Genomic DNA, 17,142 nt, shown 5'->3' on the forward strand with positions numbered 1-17,142 from the left:
AATCATCTTTTCATTTTAGTTAATTACAGATTTTATTGCTGGGATCTTTTTGCCTTAAATTTTACCATTGTTTATACCAATTTCAAAATTCGAATTTAGGTATATTGTCGAGTAATTCACTTGTAACTTTTAAAATAAATGTTGGCGTACCGAAATGTCGCGAGTGTTTCATTAAGAGTATTAGAGATTAATTCTATCTGATATCTCTCATCGATTAATCTCTCGACAATAATGTTATATACATATGACTGAAATTCACGAGTCGCAATATTTGTATCGAATACAAAACCACACAATTTTTACAGTAGTAATTGAATCATTTTACAGAGCATTAAATTGTCAATTTGTCTCTCTTTAATTTTTTGACCGACAAAAATGGATTACCATTAATTTCCTGAATTCGGAAGACTTATACAGGTGCCGCGGTCGCTGTTCTATCCAATCAACTGGTGTAAAAATAATTTTTTAAATTTTTGTTCTGAGCGCGAATTATGTTATCTTAAATTGAAGATTAGTAGAGCACGCTAAATACTTCGCTATGTACATATAAAAAATTCCGGAATAAAGAACGAATTTCCTATTCCTCTGGTTTTTAATTATTCCATATTTCATGATTCTTACTCCCCCAAATCCAATTAATTGTCACTCCCCTGAAAATAACTATTCCATGAAATTTCAACTTTTTGCAACATTCTATTGCAACATTTTGTAACATTCTTTTCCATCGCTAGTACTTCAAAATTTTATAGAAAAATAAATACAAACTGGAAATGAGTTTAACCATTTCCTAACAATTGACAGAAATCAAGAAAAGTTTAATATATTTAGTAATTTTTAATAATTAAAAATGGAGCATAATTGGATATTCAATATCCATATTCTCATCCAGAACTGAAGCAGATTGGAGAATTCTCATTTCCCTGTTGCACAAAAATTTTGAACTTCATTGAGTTTGAAGTGAGATTCAAGATTTCTTACATCCTTAATTCTTACCCTCGCCCCCGCCCAAACCAAATTTAAAGACACTTTCATAGAAAGCTTTCTTCAAATTTTATTTTTTTTTGTGCTTTTTTCCTTCTTCAGATGTTAATTATTCACACTCACAAGGTGCAGAACCACATATTGACGAAAAAAGTGCACAGTATATCACTTCTATTTTCAAATTAAATTACTACCACTTCTCCAGGAGATTAAATTAGTTTAACGAGAAATCTAAACATAATTTGTATGAATGTCGAAGGTTATCCCAACACTAGATTGAACTATCGAACTTCGATATTTTCTTTGGAGGAAATACATTCAATTCTCTGCTAAGAGTATTGTCTATCTCTTCTGCTTAAAGCAGTAGTTTCATTTATTAAAAAAAAATGTATGAAAACTCTGAGTACGGAAAAAATAGGCCTGTAAATAATTGGTACCATGAACCATTGAAAAATATATCAACAGGGATTATATGAATATACAGAAACTCAACAATTGTATAAACGGAAGGTCAACGATGTAACGCAGAAAATTTGTTCCACCATCAAAATGATCATTTACTACGTTTGGCACAGTTGAACTGATTGAATTTAGCCAGACTTATCGTTCACAAAAAAATTCATGCTGGAATTATTCATGATTACGAGTGTTGAACGAAGACGGAACGTACCTCCACGTGCCTCGATGAATCTACATCAATCTTCAATGTTTGTTCAGCAATTATACTGTGGATTACGCAATGAGTGTCACGAGTGATCCTTTGGACTCTGGGAGTCCGTCATGGAGATAATGAGAATCATCCGTCATAGAGGCGAGATCTGCCTCCAAGAGGGCCAGATGCAGCTCGCGACGGGCTTTCTGTACTACATATACCATCAATGAAACAGCAACGAGTATCTGAAAGTAATCAACAGAATTTTATAGGACGTATAACTTCCAGAATATCGCTTGCGAAATTTCAAGTACAGACTCTTCAAATTTTCACTACGTTTACTGTCTGACATGAGAAGATTAGGGTTGTGGAATTTTACCTGAATGCAGAAGACTACGTATCCCGTTGCGGCAGTATGTTTATCCTCTAATACATCCTGCATTGATCTTAGACTGCTCCCGAGGTAAACATTGATTATCTGTGCTGGGAGGAGACCTATTGCACTTGCAATATGATATCTCAAGCCACTAATATTACTGACCTGTCAAAAATCAAACAAAATCAGGGTCTAGGGATGAAGTGAATTATAAACATTGAAATCATTGAATTTTTCTTTACAACTTATTCTATGGGCACAGATTTCTTTCATTCTGTGAAATGTTTTTTGGGCAACAGAAGAGTTTCTTGTCTCATACTCACAGCAAAAATAGTATTCTGTAGTCCAAAGGGTATAGGCGTGAGTCTGGCGAAGAGAACAACCCTGAAAGCTTGCGGTCCTGATATGACCCTCAAAATAGCTCTTGCAGTTTCGCTCCTCAAAAGCGCTCCAATAGGTAATTTGGTAGATAAAGCACTAAGTGTGGTATGTGCTACGGCAATTCCCAGATTCGCCCCTAGGACCACCATAGCAATGCCCCTGACAATGCCAAACATATACCCACTTGCAATGATGAGGAATAAGTACCCAATTACTATAGGAAAGGAGACGACTGTAAAGAGTGCTGTGACGATGACTGTGATCACCCATGTGTCCTGGTGCTCAATCCAGTACAACAAGACTTTAATGTAATCTCTACAAATGAAGACAATTGCTCCGAGGAATCCTAGAGTGGCGACTGTCACCGCTATGTAGCATGCTGAGTTTGAGCTTATGCAGTTGCATCTTACTCCGGAGTTTTTTATTGGTCGAGAACTTGTTTCAAGGACGTCCAAGTCTATTATATCCATTTCAATTGATTATGCCTCTGAAAATGGATATTCAGGTCGTGTAATAATTGATAAAGTTATGTACTGATAATTATCTTGATCGATTACATGTTGAGGTAAATTTTTCAGTAAAAGATTACAAAGCAATGATTTCAATTACATTCAGCAACGAATTTTATATTAAATCATTTTTTCGAGAAAATTAATAATCTTTTTATGAAGCTATAGTGTTTAAACAATTTTATAAGCGATTATGTAAAAGTTAAACATTTATAAATTACTAAATTCTTTGCAACGATTTCCATTCACGAGAATTAAACTTTTAAATTTCATTTGAGATTGCAGCCCAATGGAGAATTCGAAATCTTAACCCACAAAATTTTATAAAAAGTGTCCTCGAAGCAGAGCGTGTGGGAAATGTTAATATTCCACGTTTACGTCTCGACATGCAATGATAATTATTCAAAAAATGATTACAAGTCATCTAAAGATTACAAAAGATAACCAAAATGATTTTCATATCATCAAAACATCAGACTGATCGACTAATCAGTTGATTGACTTGAAAACCAATTGCACTCACCTAGTATGCGAACTGAGAATATCTCACTGAAGTTCGGAAAAAATAACTCATCACAAAATAATAAAAAAATGCGTGACAATGAATACACAAAGGTACTTCAAAAACATAACCTACAGTGATGTATTCGCGGGTATAAAACGCGTTCTCCCGGGTCTTAATGCCACGACATTACTCCCTGACATTTCATACGATCTATTCTGAGATCATTTAAAGGAAGACACGATTAAATAAACATAATCTTGGGATTTTGCTATATTCCGGAAGGCTCTATTTCCGATCACTGCCATCGATTGTCAAAACGTCAGCTGAACACTGCTGTCGTGCTGTGGCAGTAGAAGGCATACGCAGGCGTATCGTACAGGTTCGCAATTATCTGGACAAAGATAAGCAGATCCTCTTCCTATAGAAAAAGCGTCACTCATCGAATATGGCGGATTTCATGGAGGTAATCGATTATGTAATTGTCATGATCGATCATTTGACAATCGATTAGTCAAAAAGCAGAGACAAAACCGGCATCATCGCCACGGCCGCGGTGGCATTAGTATCAGCAATAATGCAAAATATACAATGGCGTCATTAAGAAAGGGGGGAAGCATCATGTATATAATTTTATTGCATACGTTAAAAACTCAATTTTACTCTCCAAGTCGAAATAAACGTGAAGTAATCAAATTTATGTCTGACTGTGACGACATATCTCTTTGTCTTCATTTTCTGCATTATTATTGTTATGAATATATCTGCAGTAATTATTCATCGACTCGTATTTTCTCAAATTGAATACTAAAATGGATATCAGATCAAGCAAATCCAGATATCCATGAGTTGGGTCGATGCACCACTGTAAAAGTATCATCACGGAAGAAACGTATTCAGTTTATTCATCGCTGTTGATCATAACACAAGGTCTGTTTACTTCTCAATTGAAAACCAGCTGAACAAAATAAGAATCCGTATTAAAATGTTATTCAATAATGGACGGATTTGCATATAACCGTTATCTTCGAAAAATTGGAGAAGCTACGGTACCATATAAAAAATATTTATTCATTTACAGTTGTTAAATATTCAACGAGTAAGGGTCAACGAGATCAATTACATCTCATGCAACAATTCTGAGAATGCAAATAACTCTAGCAGCCATCATCAATCACATTTGGTTGCATGCTGTGCACACCAGGTAGGGGATATGGCATCAGCTTTGATGTTTCGAATCTCCAGTCTCTCCCTGTGCGCCTGAAATCTCGGCTCGACGTCAACAGTCTTGAGGGACACTGAGTCTGTCCAGAGTCTCTCACCGGCTGCTGCTGCTCTCGGCCAAATGCGTGCGTCGAGGCCGCCGGAATTCACATACTCCCCCCACATGCAGACTTCACCCCCGAGGACAGTCTCCTGAAAATTATTTCCAAAACAGGATGCACATTTGAGTGATTCAGTAAGTACTTTTAATTGGTTAAATATTCAGACAGAGAAATGTCGCGTAAACCTATTCGTTACTGAGAATGGCTCTACTTGTCTCAGCAGTTCTTGATTCGAGAACTTCTAATTTTATTTGAAAAATTAGTAAAATCCTAGATGAAGTATACTTCATTCAGGGTTCTGATAAAAAATCCAATAGATTTTTCACCAGCTTTGCAATTTGTCTATCAAGAGTTAATCGATTCTACTGGGGGCGATCTAAATTAGAATTAAGGAAAATACGTACCTCCCTGGGGATTCTATTCTCGTAGACATCTCGCCATGAATGGTACTTTGTGCTCCCCCAGAAGCCGTGATCCAAGTACCAAGCGTCTTTCGTTGAAATAATCAATTTATACCCACGTTTGAGGAGTTCCTCTGGGATAGTAGAAGCAGCTGGAACCCACGTTTGAATGACGAACCGATTCTTGTCGAGGAATTGCTCAATAACGTTCGGCTCAGTGAGTCCAGAGCTCCAGATGATCACAGAATCATTTTTACCTTTGAGGTCACTTATGACCTTCAATTGCTTGGTGTGAAACTCTCCCCAGAGTTTGAGGAAGTCCTCTGGAGTTCTTCCCCATCCTCTGGCCTGCATATTCTCCACGATCTCGTCCGTGGAATTCCAGCATGGCAACCAAAGCTGAAATTTTACCAAAAGAATTTTTTTTTATTCTGTTTTATAAAAACGAATAGAAATGCGGGATATTTACCTCGTCTCCTCCAATATGAAGGATACTATCGTTCCCCAATATCGTGAAGAATTCTTGATAAACATCTTTTAGAATATTAAACACATGGGGATTAACAGGGTTCAGTTGTCCACAAGGCGGTTGAATACAGAAATTCCTCCAGGGCTGTTGTTCAACGCAAACTGCGAGCTTTCCAAGCCCCGCAGATTCGCCCCATTCCCAACCGGTTGCTGCATGCGCTGGAGAGTCCATCTCCAGGATGACCCTGACTCCGCGATATTTCGCGTAGTTTTTTATGCGTCCCATGTCCTCAGGTGTGTATACCATTTTCGGAGAGTAAGCCCCATATCTAAAAATACGGTCCCGACATTTAACTTTACTGCTTATTCCATATTTTTAGAAAAAATTTTTCTAAATGTATTCGTACCGCGACATCAACGGTCGACTCTTAATGTACAACGGGAAGCTCTGCGAATCAGTGGCATGCCAATGCAGCACGTTCATTTTAGTCGCTGCGAGTCCGTCGATGGTCCTGAGAATCGCTGAAACCGGTAGATAATTTCTTCCGGTATCTATCATCACTCCCCTGTGCTTAAACACCGGTTGATCCTCGATAACCGCCTTATCAACGATAACCAACCCCTTCCTATCACTCGACCTGATGGTGGGTGCAATTAGCTGCGAGAAAGTCTCCAGAGCATGACGAGCCCCGTAGACCGTATGCGCGCTGATAATAACATCTACCTCGGTGCCTTAGGGAGAAAAGATTCTCTTAGTTATTCACAGGGAACAAAAAATTCCATTTCTAATTATTATGAATTTGCCACTAATTTTTACAAATTAATTTCCGATGATTATACGATGAATAATGATTACGGAGTAATTACCTTTAGTATTTATTTGAAGAGTGTAATCCTCGCGGGTATTCCAGTCAAGTCCAAGGCTTGCCGATGCGATCTTGATGTGGACAGTCACCAAGGTATCGACTACATCACAGTTATTACCGCAGTATGATTGAACGTTTGACACGAATATGTTGATTACTTCGGAGATAAATGGGTTGACTCCCGGGGGGATTGCTTTCAGGTCGAAAGTAATTTTGTTGGGATGCAGTGGGAGATACTGTAAGAGTAATAATATGGCATGATGAGGCAAAATGAAAGGGAAGAAGGTCTTTTTCAAAATGACTAAATTGTTTAGAAAAAAAAATTTGAGTCGGTCTTAAGAATATCTTCATTTTGAAGATATTTGTGGTATTTAATTTAATTTAGCGAAACATAGAGATGGGGTCAGGAGGTCTAGAGGAAGTGGTCGAGAGATAAAACAGAATGATTATTAAAGATCTGTCATCTCTCTTTAACTTCACGAATTCTTCGGAAATTAAAAGGTTCAAATGAAGGAATTAGAAAACTTTTTCACAAAATATTCTTTCCCTCCAAAGGCGGGAGCAAAATCCAACTTCGTTGGGTAGTTAAGAGAGTTTTACAACTCCATAATTATATTTATACTAACATCTTTCCCAGTGTTAACATTTCCAGTGGGCAAAGGCCACAGAGCCCCAGTGGCTCCACAAACCAGCTTACAAGCCGCCAAAGTTGTATGTTCTCCATTGATTTTCAATTTTTCGTGATCTAGGATTGATAACGGCCGTGGCGTTCTCTGGCATTGGTCATTAACGCACTTAAACGTCCGGAAGAAGCTGAAGGACAAAAGTTCAGTTCAAATGAGGGTCACTAAATGTCATACAAATGACCGGGTAATTTATGGAGGTCGCGCAGAGGGAATTAGCATGCTTGTAATAACGGGTTTTATGCAGTTGAGACGAAGTTCTTGAACTTTAAAGTTACGTTGGTAAGTTGCTTGAATGGGAATCTTGCATGCACCTCAGTTTCACATTAAAATTCAAAAGAATGCATAATAAGGTAAATTTTCGATTGAGAAGCGGGTTAAATATCTGATAATATGGAGTCGTAAATTTATTTATTCATTCAATGATACTAAATGTCCGCGAAAGAATTTTCATAGATTTTTCCATGAACTGCTATGAATTGTAAATAATCCTCTCTGGTCTTCCATTGGTCCGATGCGAAGAGAGTCGCCGTCATCCATTGGACAAAAGGAATGCACACAAATTACGTTAGGCTGATGCAATTTTGTGGTTGGTCCAGCGTTCGGTCCTTGTGACGTCATTATGAATTTCAAATCGTTTGAAATATTTAATCCACGACAATCCGTCATTAAGCATCGAACAATATTTCCAATGTTCATAAATGAAAAACTAACCGCTCAACACCGAAACTTGAGAGCAAAGCATTGAAAAAAACATTATGCGAATTTCCAAGTCTTTCCATTGTTATGGGCTCACCTGGCTTGATGGGTCTCAGCAGCGGTGTACAGCAGGGTCCAGACAACCGCAAATATCATTTCGATAGCTACAAAAAATGAGAAGCAAATGACCCACGTCAGTCTCATCTTCTGCGAGAAATTGTAAACGAGATGTCAATGATGAACAGGGCTCATGCACGAAATTGATTCGATTCGATTGAAGGACGAGTGAAACAATGAACCAACAACAATGTTCCAGCAAAGTTCGACGTTAGAATTTCACGTTTGACAATTCTAATTTAATGTCAAATTAGAGTTCATTGTACTAAGTTCGATTGCGTACGAGCTGGAACGAGCTGAGGCTCCTGCTCATTGTCTGACGGCGAATTTTGCGATGCGACAGACCACGATGAATATAAATGCACACAGGAAGAGGGGTGAGGGGCACAATGGGTATTTGCTCTGATCATGTGGTCATGATTGCATTTAACGACTACAGGGAACGATAAGGCATTTCCCGGACGCAAGTCGATACAAAATACTTCACATTTTATCTTCATCATTACCGCTAGTATCAAGTACTTGAAAATAGTGTGAACTGATTGGTTCACCTGCAAAAGTATTTTTTGCAAAGGCGCCAAAAGATAATGGTCGATAAAATTTTAAACCAGATGCAGTGGGTGGATTAATTAAATTCACTTACCTCTTCGTGAATTTTATTCACGTAACGAACATATCTGAACGGTATTATTTATTATATTTAACGGGTGCGAGTGATTGAATCCCGTTTTAAGTTTTGAAAGTCGGTGAATACATTTTGTAAAACGTCAGAATATTCTCATACTCAACAAGCGTTGCTGGTGAACAAGCGAGACCGGCGGTGCCACGGGAACTGAACTTGAAATGTGCCACGAGGAGGCGCGTAACCCCTGGTTTCCTCTCCTTTTCACTCTCATGGTCTGCCACTAGCAGCCACAGGCAGTCCTCGTCTTGCCTTTTTTCCACTTCTCCACTGAACGTTCACCAGTGCAGGTTACTCTCTCTCTCTCTTTAAATTTTTTTTTAATGCACACACAAACGAACAGTTGACCCAGTGTGCAGATGAACCGGTCACCACAACTGTACACAGCCTTTTCTACGGCTGTGTAGAGCCAGTGTATGCGGTTACGTACAGCCCTATCTGATAAGTTCTGCAGAACAATAGTGTGGATTTTACAGTTTGTCTTCATGTTTCAGTTGGACTCTTCAATCAAATGCGGAGGTCAACCGATCGATTTTAATCATCTTTCAAATGTGATTGATGTTTTTCTATTGAGAAACAGCTGTAATTCCCAATGCATACTTCGCAATTAGAAAATTATCGGTAATGAAAGGTGCATTGAAGCTGTAAATTATGCCGAAGGAATTGTTATCATGTTGGATAAAAAAGTTTCAATTTCCCAGAGGGTATTCCCATTTGTTTAATTTCTAGCAGTAATTTCCGGTGATATTGTTATCAATTTCATGGAAAAAGTCACTGAAAAGTCCCGAATTGCCATAGTTTCGGATTTAGGAAATGTTCATAGTTTTAGCCCTGTAGGGCTGTCCTTCATATCGCAGAAAAAGGGAAAGTTACCACGGGACTTTCTCAGAGCAGTTCTTCCAAAAGTACATCTGGTCACCAGAGAAGGTCAAGATAAAAAACCCAAGGGTTAGGGTAATATATTTCTCTGCGCGCAGCAACTTTTGCCAGGTCATTGTTATATTTATAATCCAATGAAATCAGCAATGGTGGCGTTTATCTAATGATCGTGGTGTAATGAAGAGTCGTAAGGATCAAATTGATGAATAACTTCTTTTATTCATGGTCATTATTATTTTATAATAACTCCAAATTATCCACTTAACCCGATTGTCGAACTTACATAAAACATTGGTACGGAGAAAAACAGCGAAATTAAAATTGAAGGTATAGTCCGTTGTTTGTGGTCTCTCGTTTTACAATAGTACTCGAATGTTTTGGAATCGTAGCATTGTTACGCGAATTGTGATGCACGGAGACAAACATATCCTACATTGTGGCTTAATTTTGCTAATTCTGAACCGTATCGACTTCTCAATAATTATGATTCCTTTTTGCTTCATTAAAGCAGTAAAAAAATTTACATGACTCCGTGCAGTAAATAACACGAATCGCAAGTGCTGATGCCATAATGTGTTAACAGTATATTGATGAATCCGCAAAAACGGGCATTTCATCCACGTCTGATCAAATTTATTTTTCCCTCAAATTATGAATTTCCAACGGTGAAATTGACCGGTAAAATTAGAATTTAAAATTTTAGGGAAATGGCTTGTTAATTGTTTTTGATTCCACAAACACTGAGAAGCCAATACATTACACGATTGTTAAAGCTTAGAGCTAATTTTAATAAGATCCGCCTCTCCACGCATCATCAATGGATTCTTAAAAAAAGTAATGGCACATCATTATTGCTGAATTTCTTCCAGTCTCCCATCGCTAAAATAAACTACGCGTCCATTACAGTTATCAACTAGCCAGTCGCTTGCATTTACGAATGGTTTCAAAGGTATGCTGATAGCGATTTATTTACATGAGCGTTGAATTCAAGGAAAATTATTCGGAGAGTAGTCAGACATGAGAGTAGCAATCACTGGAAATACTCTAGGCGTCGAACATAAAGAGGTGATTTCACGTTCTCTAGTTATTATTTCTGTTGCCGTTTAGAGTAACATCTAATGGCTCGTCCATGGACCGCGGTACAGGGCTCAGGTCATGTCGGGATTCACTCGGAATGTGGTGGAAGAGCGGGGGAATTTGCGGGTGACGTGTGGGAAGTGGAGTCTTGATAGTCAGGTCCATTTCTGCTTCTTGGGGTCTATCACGAGGCGCTAAATCCACTTCTACACTTGATGGTGTTGATGTACTTCGTGGCGGCGAGCCACAACTGCATTTGCCATGTTCTGGCGATTTTTCACAAGTCATTGAATATCTGAAAAAAATCAGTTGCATAATAGGTTTGGCCAATTCAAGTAAATCAATTGGTTGTATTTCATTTTTCTTTTCTAATTTTTAATTCTCCATTGATCACCCATCGCCACCCGACGATTGATCGTCATTTTTCTTCATTTGACATCAATTTTGTTTTCATTCTAAATTTGATTTACAATTTTTTCTGATTTTCGTGGAGAGAAGTGTCTCACTTTCATGATTTTACTGAAAGTGCATTCCGGATTTTTCAAAATTTTTTTATTCAAGAAAATGACTGGAATAGTTACCCTTGTGGAGGTAAAATTCGATAATCTCTGCAGACAGGATGACTCGGATGATCTGGAAGTTTATCAGGAGCACCTGACATTTGCGTTGGTGAAAGTCCCGCTGAGGGCGGGGGTGGTGGCGAAGAGTCTGAGCGTTCTATCCCAGTACCAGGGGGAGGCCTGAGCAGAAGTGGTGCGGCACTACCGAGCCCGAGGCAACGCATCCTCCAGGCGTCCTGGAGCAACTGGAGACGCGCCTGCTTACGCCACTTTGCCCGTCGATTCTGGAACCACACCTGAAGTTCCCACAATTATTCACTGATTCTTTTCAATTTATTGTCGGATTTTTCATCGCCGTTCGTTACCTGAACTCGAGCCTCTGATAAGGAGATTCGGAGGGCTACTTCTTCGCGTAGGAATACATCCGGGTAGTGGGTCTTCTGGAAGAGTGACTCGAGCTCCTGGAGTTGCTGGGGTGTGAAGGTCGTTCGATTGCGTCTCTGCGGCAGAGGAAATTGCAAAGAAAATCTGATATAATTCTCTCATAGGTTGAATCGTTTACTCAGTAATTTAATTACTTCTTCATGATGGGTTTCCATTGGACTTTCTTATTGGCATGGGAATTTCAGTGACAACTGGACAATTCTGATAGCCTTGATTGATACTTTCGCAATTAAGAAGTCTTCAAACTTTTTACGTTCTCCCCAGACATTATTGCGGTGACATTTCAATAATTATAATGAAATTTCTGAGGAATTTATCGGTATTGTGAGAAAACAATCATAATTATTATCCTTTTGGTATTGATAATGCCTAATTGTTGGAATCCAATGCCATATTATAGAAAAAAATGTGAGGGCGGGAAATCGAGAAAGGAAATACTGAAGAATACTGAGGAAAGATAGTAAGAAAGAGTAGAAACGTACACTGACCTGACGCCGTCGGCCGAACATATACTCGGTGAGAAGATCGGCCTGAGGCCCAAGGGGCGACAGATAAGGCCCAGCCATGTCCAATAATGTAAACTCACACTCGAAAAAAAATTCAATCCTCTCTACTTATTCATTCGAATTGATATTCTCCATTCAAGATTTTATCGAATGCCTCACGAAAATTAAAAACAAATCTTCAACTAGTTTCAATGACACTTGCACCCTTCCGGTGGTGACTTGTACCGGTGCCGAGGGATGAAGACTGACTGAGTGAATCTGCGCCACGGAGTCACCTCACACAACCCCTCATGATAACCGAGGGTTGCTCGGAGATTGCGCGAATCTGGGGATTGGTCCGAGGGTTGGAGTTTGGGGCGGTTACCACCGAGTCCACACCCTTCGAAAAACTGTTTTCACGGGGAAATAAAAAGACCACGGGGAGGAAAACAAAGATAAAGATACAACTCCACAGAAACCGCGGGATTTATGGATAAAATGGTGGGGGGTGGGAGAGGGTAGGACCACACTAGCCTATCCTTCGAATTGTAATCATTGTCTTTCAACTTGTGTTGGGTATGAGTCTTGGAATTCTTCCTTATTCCTCTCTTTGATGAATTATTGCCATTCAATTGTGGCATCCAAGTGTAGTTTCTTTTTTATTCCATGAAAAAATGGGCATAATTGGAACAAAAATCGGGGAACAATATGTTCTTTGTAGTTTTTTTTCTATCAGAGTCCGCACAATTTCAATTGCATTGATTATTATTTGTATATATAATTGAAAACAGCTCGAGAAAGAAAATAGTTAATTTGATGACGGCTAATACATGTCTCAGTAGTAAGCAAAATACTTGTTTCGAGTCATTTGAGAAGATTGTGGACGTAATTAAGATACATAAAAGTTTATCCCCTACCTCTAAGGCTAAGAATAACGTCTGCTAAAAAAAGCCAGAGAGAAATGCCCTCACACTCGAGACAGGAAGGATAAAAAAACACTTTTATTTCTATTATTACCTCAAACGCAGCATTTTCAATTCCACTGTTAGTAAGCGAAATGTCTGTGTTATAGGAAACTTTAGAGAATTAGGTTTTAATTGTCTTTTCTTGTCTGACAGAGACTGCGATTTCAGATATTTGAGTAAACGGAGAGCTCATGGGGAATTTCCCCCGTTTAGACAAAAACCAGACAAAACTAAGTCAATAATATAATTTACTATGAAAATCTTTACTATTAAAAAATTAAATTCTGACAATTCATTTCAAAGTCTATAAAAATAATTTCATATCAACTGATACAAGTCTTTCAGCAATAACCATAACACAATACCTTGAAAATGTTATACAATTCAAATAAATACAACTTCCTACCCCGCCCCCTAAAAAATGAAGAACAAAAACGGCTAAAAAAAGCCAGAAAGAAATGTCCCTCCGACTCGGGACAGGGAGCATAAAAAAAGAAAAGACCGTCAGCGGGTTCAGGGGCGGGGAGGGGGTGGTTATAAGAGAGGCACAACGCAATCTTTTTAATTATGAGAACGCGGCTTTGTATTTCATGTTTGTTTTGTTGTCAGCGCGCTACTCTATTCGGCATTTTTTTTATATTATAACGTGGCGCGGAGAGGCTGATGGGTCAGGGGCGGGGGAGGGAAGAGCACGGAAGTGAGAAAGAGAGAGACGATGAGGTGGGAGGGTAGTTGGATAGTGGAGGAAGAGAGAAAGGGAGGAAGTTGGTGCAAGAGGAGAGAGAGAGAGAGAGGGTTGGGAGCCAGGGTGAGATTGCTTTAGTAATGAATTACATGGCTTGGGGCTATGTGCCTCTGTCTGATGCCTCCCGACCACCGCCACCACTGTGCTTCCTGGACCCTGACTTTTCCCTATAACTCTGTATACATATATATGTATTTTTTAAATCACTGTACTGGTGGTATATACGCTTTTGCATTCCCACAAACTGCATCCCTCTTTCTTTATTCATTTTTCATCTTTTTCTTTCCTCGTTTCCCCCACCCCCACTCCCACCCCCGTGCTCGGCGTTCTGCTTTATATTATCAAGATAATAACAGAGACCCACTCCCACTTTCCGCCTCCACCCCCAGAGGAACAAATTTTTCTTCAATTTCCTCAAATATAAAAATCTCGTTGAATGAAAAGGATGCTTGATTGGAAATCGATTGTCGATTAATTTGAAAGTTCGTTAGGGGAATTTCAAACATGATGGGGGGGATTTTTATTAATTTGTGAACGGGGATGGGGATAATGGAGTTCTGCAGGAATTGGAGGTGATTGCAATGTAGTATTTATAAGTGGAATGATTTTCTTATCAATATACATAAATGAGATTCGGATCGAAAGTGATGTGCGTGTTATAGTAAAAATTCAAGAATATATTGAGCTCAATTTTGGTTGTTTTTTTATTAATTAATTACATTTACTTATTTCGTTCATTAACGAATTTAGTATTTATTAACGAGTATTGTCTCGTGATTAGATCATACACAAATCAAATAATAGCACATGAGTAAGTTATGAATAAATCAATTAACGTAGAACTGAGAAAATAACAAAACAATTGATAACCCAAAATCTATTAGAGCCATTTTAAAAAGATGTAGGAATTTTTATAAATTCACGACTGGAGGAAAATAGAATGAGAGATAATAGAATCATGGGAGCATTGATTGGACACTGTGTTGCCGCCCAGTAACGCCTTCGTCGTCGACCGATGGGGATCTTTATTAATTCCCTTGTCAAAATCTCTTCCCCATTCCATTCCACCCACCTTTCACCACCCTCTTACGATGCGTCGTCACCGCAACTCTATTCTCCCCCCGAGGCTTCCACCGAATCGTTTAATCTACTCCCGCCACGCCCATTCTGATGCTGTACGTGTACATTGGATGAAAATAAAAATAAAAACATTGTGAGGGTTGGGGCGCGGAAACGTATTTTTTTTTACAAATATCCAATACTTAAATGCAAAAATGACAGGACTTTAAAGGTGTAATGACAAGATTGAATTTTTCCATTCGCATTTTGAAAGATTAATTATTAATTGCTTAATTTATCCATGATTATTAATCAATTAATAATGATGAGTTATTATGAAGAATAAATATATATTCAATAAGTTTTGCAGCTAAAATTAATTTTTATTGAATGCTGGGATCCACCAGATGAAATTGAATACTTGTCGTTGAATTTGTATTTTTTTTTCTTATGCACCACAAATGAATATTTCCCAGTAGAATCCGCTTTTCTGTTTTAAAAATCAATAAATTCTTATCAACATGATGAATACAATGGGTGAGTTAGGAATGGGTTTACCGTCACATTGTAAACGAACATCGCATTCATAATACACTGGTGGGAGGTGGGGGGCGAAATGGCTACAGTGACACATACATTGAATTCCACATGAATTTATGTACGAAAATACACATCCCGGAGAACATTCGCGGTGCCGGAGATTGCAAAACATGCCTAGATTAATGTTTTCTCATCCCCAACCACCAGTACCACCGATGCGTTCCGGCATAGGGTACCCTCGGGCCCCCGCTCCTCTTGCCCCTCCTTCACTTATACATCAACCCTTTTCTCTTTACTTGTCGCTGTGACAATGCGGGGAAATTTAAATTACGTGAGGACAAGCATTTGTTTCTGTTATCATTTCAACTTGGAATTTTCTGTGCTGTTGCAAATTGCAAATTCTACTTGTTGAGGTAGGACATTCGGACACGAAGAAAAAAATTTATTCAAAATTTTCCAACACTTTGTGCAATCGTGTGATCAGATATTTGCAAAATATTTGTTGTAATTGTAGTCAGAAAGGGACGGAGTTGAAGTCATGGCAATCAATTATAGGAGAAATAATTATTTATGTTGTAAGATTAAATTAGTATTATAGTGGAAAATTTTAATTTTTGACCCATTTTCAATTTTGGGGAATCCATGGGATCATATTAGTAATAAGACCCATCGAGGAGCGAAATCAGTTTAATTATGCAATATCATCAATATTAATGACTCTAAACATTATTCTACGACTCCACAAAAAAAGTCTTCAATTATTCCAAATGGAACAACCCCTCGAACCTAAATCAATAATTTCCGATTTTTCCCTCGACTTTTCCTCCACTGAAAACGAAAAAATGAACGTCAAAGCGAGCGGTAAAGTTGAGACAAAAAAACGGGATAGAAAAAAACCTAGAGATGCAAAAAAATGGTAGATCGTGTGGATCACGTGTATATGTGCATCTGGGTGGGATTGAAAAAGTCAATTAGTCCGGAAGGATGAATGAATTGGAGCGGAAGAGGTACCTTGGACGAGGGGCGAAGGCGGAGGGGAAGTCAGTGGGAGTTGGAGGCCACCCCCGCGGGATCGACGGCTGAAACTGGGTACTGGGTAGTTGATGGGGTAGGCCCATTGTTTAGGTTTAGCGCAATCACAATTGCCGCGGGTTACGACTGTGGACTTCATGTACATCCAGGGAGAACTTGTCTTCGTATCTGTTTGGCTTTTCGCCATTGTTTTCGTCGGTTGATTGATTCATACGAAAATATTTGGCATTTCCATTTGGAAATAAAAGTGATGGCATTCACAAAAATTTTCAAAAATTCTTTTAATCTTCATATTAATGTAGGGATAATTTGAATGATGCGCTTACTATTAAGTGAATAATTCTCTATTTTTTCAATTAATCTTCCGGACGATCCAACGAATCACCAATATTTATAGCTCAATGACTCATTTATCAAATAGCGGAAATTTTGCAAAAAATGATGAGGCCCCAATCGAGTTTCATTTTTTAACTGGAATAAATTCTGCCCTGAAAGTCGTGAAATTATAAATTTTGAAAAGCCAATAGCTAGTAGCATTCATCAATTTTTAATTGTTAACTTAATTATCATCTAAATATCCACATTCCATAGAAAATCAATTTCAAGAAAATCAGAAATATTTTCTCAATCTTCAACTTACAATTGAGTGCAGTGAATTGAATGTTCATTGAATTATTAATAACTTTATAATTTCAAAGTTTCAATTTACATAAT

The 17,142-nt window shown here is 38.3% G+C and overlaps 3 protein-coding genes across 4 annotated transcripts; all 3 read right to left on the reverse strand.

The window, feature by feature from the left end:
• Positions 1–7: 7 nt before the first annotated feature.
• On the reverse strand, positions 8–3,761 carry LOC135164463 (uncharacterized protein). The gene is made up of 5 exons (XM_064124835.1): positions 3,537–3,761; positions 3,423–3,448; positions 2,333–2,877; positions 2,013–2,174; positions 8–1,878 (listed from the first exon to the last, which is right to left on the reverse strand). The coding sequence occupies exons 3-5, from the start codon at positions 2,858–2,860 to the stop codon at positions 1,714–1,716; spliced, it is 855 nt and encodes a 284-aa protein (XP_063980905.1). The 5' UTR covers positions 2,861–2,877; positions 3,423–3,448; positions 3,537–3,761; the 3' UTR covers positions 8–1,713.
• Positions 3,762–4,451: 690 nt separating this feature from the next.
• On the reverse strand, positions 4,452–8,805 carry LOC135164817 (chitooligosaccharidolytic beta-N-acetylglucosaminidase-like). The gene is made up of 8 exons (XM_064125513.1): positions 8,604–8,805; positions 7,941–8,007; positions 7,088–7,274; positions 6,463–6,697; positions 6,003–6,327; positions 5,597–5,924; positions 5,131–5,526; positions 4,452–4,817 (listed from the first exon to the last, which is right to left on the reverse strand). The coding sequence occupies exons 2-8, from the start codon at positions 7,997–7,999 to the stop codon at positions 4,572–4,574; spliced, it is 1,776 nt and encodes a 591-aa protein (XP_063981583.1). The 5' UTR covers positions 8,000–8,007; positions 8,604–8,805; the 3' UTR covers positions 4,452–4,571.
• A 908-nt stretch (positions 8,806–9,713) lies between these two features.
• LOC135164898 (paired box protein Pax-6-like) lies at positions 9,714–12,711 on the reverse strand. 2 transcript variants are annotated; one of them, XM_064125675.1, is made up of 4 exons: positions 12,091–12,711; positions 11,524–11,658; positions 11,180–11,454; positions 9,714–10,893 (listed from the first exon to the last, which is right to left on the reverse strand). In XM_064125675.1, the coding sequence occupies exons 1-4, from the start codon at positions 12,166–12,168 to the stop codon at positions 10,602–10,604; spliced, it is 780 nt and encodes a 259-aa protein (XP_063981745.1). In that variant the 5' UTR covers positions 12,169–12,711; the 3' UTR covers positions 9,714–10,601. The 2 variants fall into 2 exon arrangements, with proteins under 2 accessions (XP_063981745.1, XP_063981744.1); XM_064125674.1 differs by having other exon boundaries at positions 12,085–12,711.
• Positions 12,712–17,142: the final 4,431 nt, after the last annotated feature.

The sequence above is a fragment of the Diachasmimorpha longicaudata genome, chromosome 7 (assembly GCF_034640455.1).
Source record: "Diachasmimorpha longicaudata isolate KC_UGA_2023 chromosome 7, iyDiaLong2, whole genome shotgun sequence".
In the NCBI taxonomy this organism is placed as follows: domain Eukaryota; kingdom Metazoa; phylum Arthropoda; class Insecta; order Hymenoptera; family Braconidae; genus Diachasmimorpha; species Diachasmimorpha longicaudata.